The 3130-nt window shown below is 39.2% G+C and overlaps 1 protein-coding gene across 1 annotated transcript; it reads right to left on the bottom strand.

Moving 5' to 3' along the window:
* Nucleotides 1-223: 223 nt before the first annotated feature.
* On the bottom strand, nucleotides 224-802 carry LOC119515557 (EKC/KEOPS complex subunit TPRKB). Its single transcript, XM_037811619.1, has one exon. The coding sequence runs from the start codon at nucleotides 800-802 to the stop codon at nucleotides 275-277; it is 528 nt and encodes a 175-aa protein (XP_037667547.1). The 3' UTR covers nucleotides 224-274.
* Between the last annotated feature and the right edge of the window lie 2328 nt (nucleotides 803-3130).

The raw sequence follows: 3130 nt of genomic DNA, 5'->3' as shown, positions 1-3130 counted from the left end.
ACCTATTCCCCTCAAGTCAGTTCTCCCCAACTTTGTCTTTTTTTTTATATATAAAAATAAAATACATTTGAATAGAAACAGAAGGCTAGAAGACAAGAACAAATGACAGTAAAAATCACTATCTTTTAAAATATTAAAAAAGGACTGTTTTTTTTCTTCTTAATGCTATTCCGTGCTTTTAAATTTTTCTACAGTGAACATAGTGACTTTAAAGCCAGGAAAGGAAAATCAATGTTTTTTTAATACTGAAATTTTTGTTACTCTTTCTCACATTTCACAAAACGTCTTTTGTTGACATTCTACAAATGATACCATCCAATACTGTCCCAATATTTTCTTCTTGTGAGGAAAGTTTATATATCTTTTTGACTTCTGTAATATTAGCTATTTCAGGAAGATTTTTCAGAGAAATCTGATGACCGTCTACTTGAGATATTAGATATTTTTGATTTATTTGTTTTTCTCCTTCTTCAATGTAAACAATTAGGATTGAAGTGTCATTTGCTGAGATACCAAATTTTTTCAAAGCCTCTGAAATATTGTTATTTGGGGAAAGGTTGAAAATAATTTCAGTAGACAGAGTTCTTGTCTTCATTTTTCCCAGTTTGTAGAGATGAACTGCTTTGTTTGCTGCCACAAGTATCTGAAACGGATCAACAATCACTGTAGGATTTATTAATGAACCATCGATAGCACCTTCCATGGCCTTTTTTCTCAACTCTCCAGCATTTTTTACATCTTTAAATAAGAGAAGGGTTACTCTCCATTCAGGAAATAGGTCCAGCTGATGTGTTAACTGCATTTCGTAGTAGGATTCTATTGCACAAAACGTCCGGTCCCTGGTTCCCCCAACTTTGTCTTTGTGGTGTGTGGGGGTCTGATTCTTGTGGGGTCCACTTGGTGCACCAAGTTTGGGTGTGTTGTTGGCGTTATCCGCCTGAATGTGGGGTGTGTGTCTGAGAGGTTAGGGAGGCAGGACAGCTTTAATAATGAGACATCCCAGGTGTTCCTGGAGATTTAAGGCTGTTGTAAGGGTCTAAACCTTCATTTCAATCTCACCACAGATTGTCTCTGCTGCTGACCCTGGGATTTTCAAGTGGGTCCCTCTTCTAAGCTGTGCCCTTCTAGGGCCTCTGCTGAGGGATGGTTGTGCTATGTCCCAAGTGCATGCTGTCCCTCAAGGGGAAGTTCTGGGCCACCGGCCTTGTAGGTGTGTTCCCAGCCTGTTGTAAGGATGGCTGAATGGGGCATGTTAATTTCCCCCCTTTTCACACAGCTCTGCCTTCCCAGCTCTGGGACAATTAGCTGTGGGTGCACAAAAGGCTATTATCCACACCTGATATTGTGGCATGTGCCGTGATGCTGGAAACACTTCCTGTCATGCTTGATTTTTTGCTGCAGCTCTGGGGTGTGGTACCTGCGCTAGACAGAAGCATTCCCAGCCCGCTGGGAAGATGGCTGCAAGGGGGGTTGTTATTTTCCCTTTTTGGATCACCTCTGCCTTCCTCACTCCAAGACAATTAGCAGTGGGTGTGCAAAAGGCTATCTTCCACGCCAGATATTGAGGCGCTCGCACAGCCCGTTCCTGCCGCACTTCATTGTGTGGCTCTCTCTGCTGTATCTGCAGCCACTTTTGGGTTTTTTTAAAAAAGAACTAGTCCGCCTCCAAATGCCAACTCACAGTTTCCCCACACCGCAGCGTGGCTGCCGGACATTCAGCAGACTTACTCACTCGTTTCAGAATGCAGACTCCAGGTTTCACCAAGTTCATGATCCCTGTGGATTTAGCAGACCTTGTCCAGCAGGTGCATCACTGGAACTGGTGTTCTGGGTCACTTTTTGGATTTTATCTAGTGTTTTTCATGGAGGTGTTTTTTTGCCGTCTCTCCTAGCCACCATCTTCACCATCATCTATTACCAAAACTTTTCCCTCACCCCAAACAAAAACTCCAAACCCATTAAAGATGAACTCCCCTTCCTTACCACCATTCCACCTCGGATACCCTTTAATGTTCCTTTTGTCTCTATGAATTTGTATATTTTAGTAATTTCATGTAAGTGAGATCATAAAATATTTGTCCTTTTATGTCTGGCTTATTTCACTCAACATGATGTTTTCAAGAGTCATCCATGTTGTAGTGTGTATCAGAACTTCATTTCTTTATATGACTGATTAATATTCCATTGTATGTATCTACCACATTTTGTTTATCAGTTCACCCATTGTTGGATACTTGGATTGCTTCCACCTTCTAGCTATTGTGAAAATGCTTCTAAGAACATCAGGGTGCAAATATTTGTTCAAATCCCTGGTTTCAATTATTTTGGACTTATACCTAGAAGTGGGATTACAGTCATGTGCTAATTCTATACTTAGTTTTCTGGGGAACCATTAAACAAGCTGGACCATTTTACACTCCCATCAACAATGTGTGAGGGTTTCTGTTGCTCCACACCTTTGTCAACACTTGTTATTTTCCATTTTTTAAACAATAGCCAAATTAGTGGGTATGGAGTGGCATCTCATCATGGTTTTGATTTGCATTTCCCTAATGGCTAATGATGTTGAGCATATTTTCATTTGTTTATTGGCCATTTTTATATCTTCTTTGGAGGAATTTCTATTTCAATTTTCATCCCTTTTTAAAATTGGGCTTACTCTCTTTTTGTTGTTGAGTTGTAGCTGTTCTTCATATATTCTGGATATTAAATCCTTGCCAGATATATGGTTTCCAAATACTTTCTCCCATTCTGTATGTTGTCTTTCCACTTTCTTGATAATGTTCTTTGATGCACAAAAGTTTTAAATTTTGATGAAGTCCAGTTTATCCATTTTTTCTTTTGTTGCACATGCTTTTGGTGTAAAATCTAATAATTCATTGGCTAATTCAAGGTCATGAAGATATTGCCATAAGTTTTCTACTAGGAATGTTATAGTTTTAGGTCTTTGATCCATTTGAGTTCATTTTTGTATATGGCATGAGGTAAAGGTCTACTTTCATTCTTTTGCATCTGGATATCAGTTTTTCCAGCACTATTTGTTGAAGAGTTTATTCTTTCTCCATTGAATAGACTTGGCACCTTTGTCAAAAATCAATTGGCTGTAGATGTATGGTGTTCTGGTTTGCTA

This window comes from Choloepus didactylus, chromosome 2 (assembly GCF_015220235.1).
Source record: "Choloepus didactylus isolate mChoDid1 chromosome 2, mChoDid1.pri, whole genome shotgun sequence".
Classification (NCBI taxonomy): domain Eukaryota; kingdom Metazoa; phylum Chordata; class Mammalia; order Pilosa; family Megalonychidae; genus Choloepus; species Choloepus didactylus.
The sequence above is the reverse complement of the archived record's forward strand: the minus strand, read 5'-3'. Positions and strand labels throughout refer to the sequence as shown.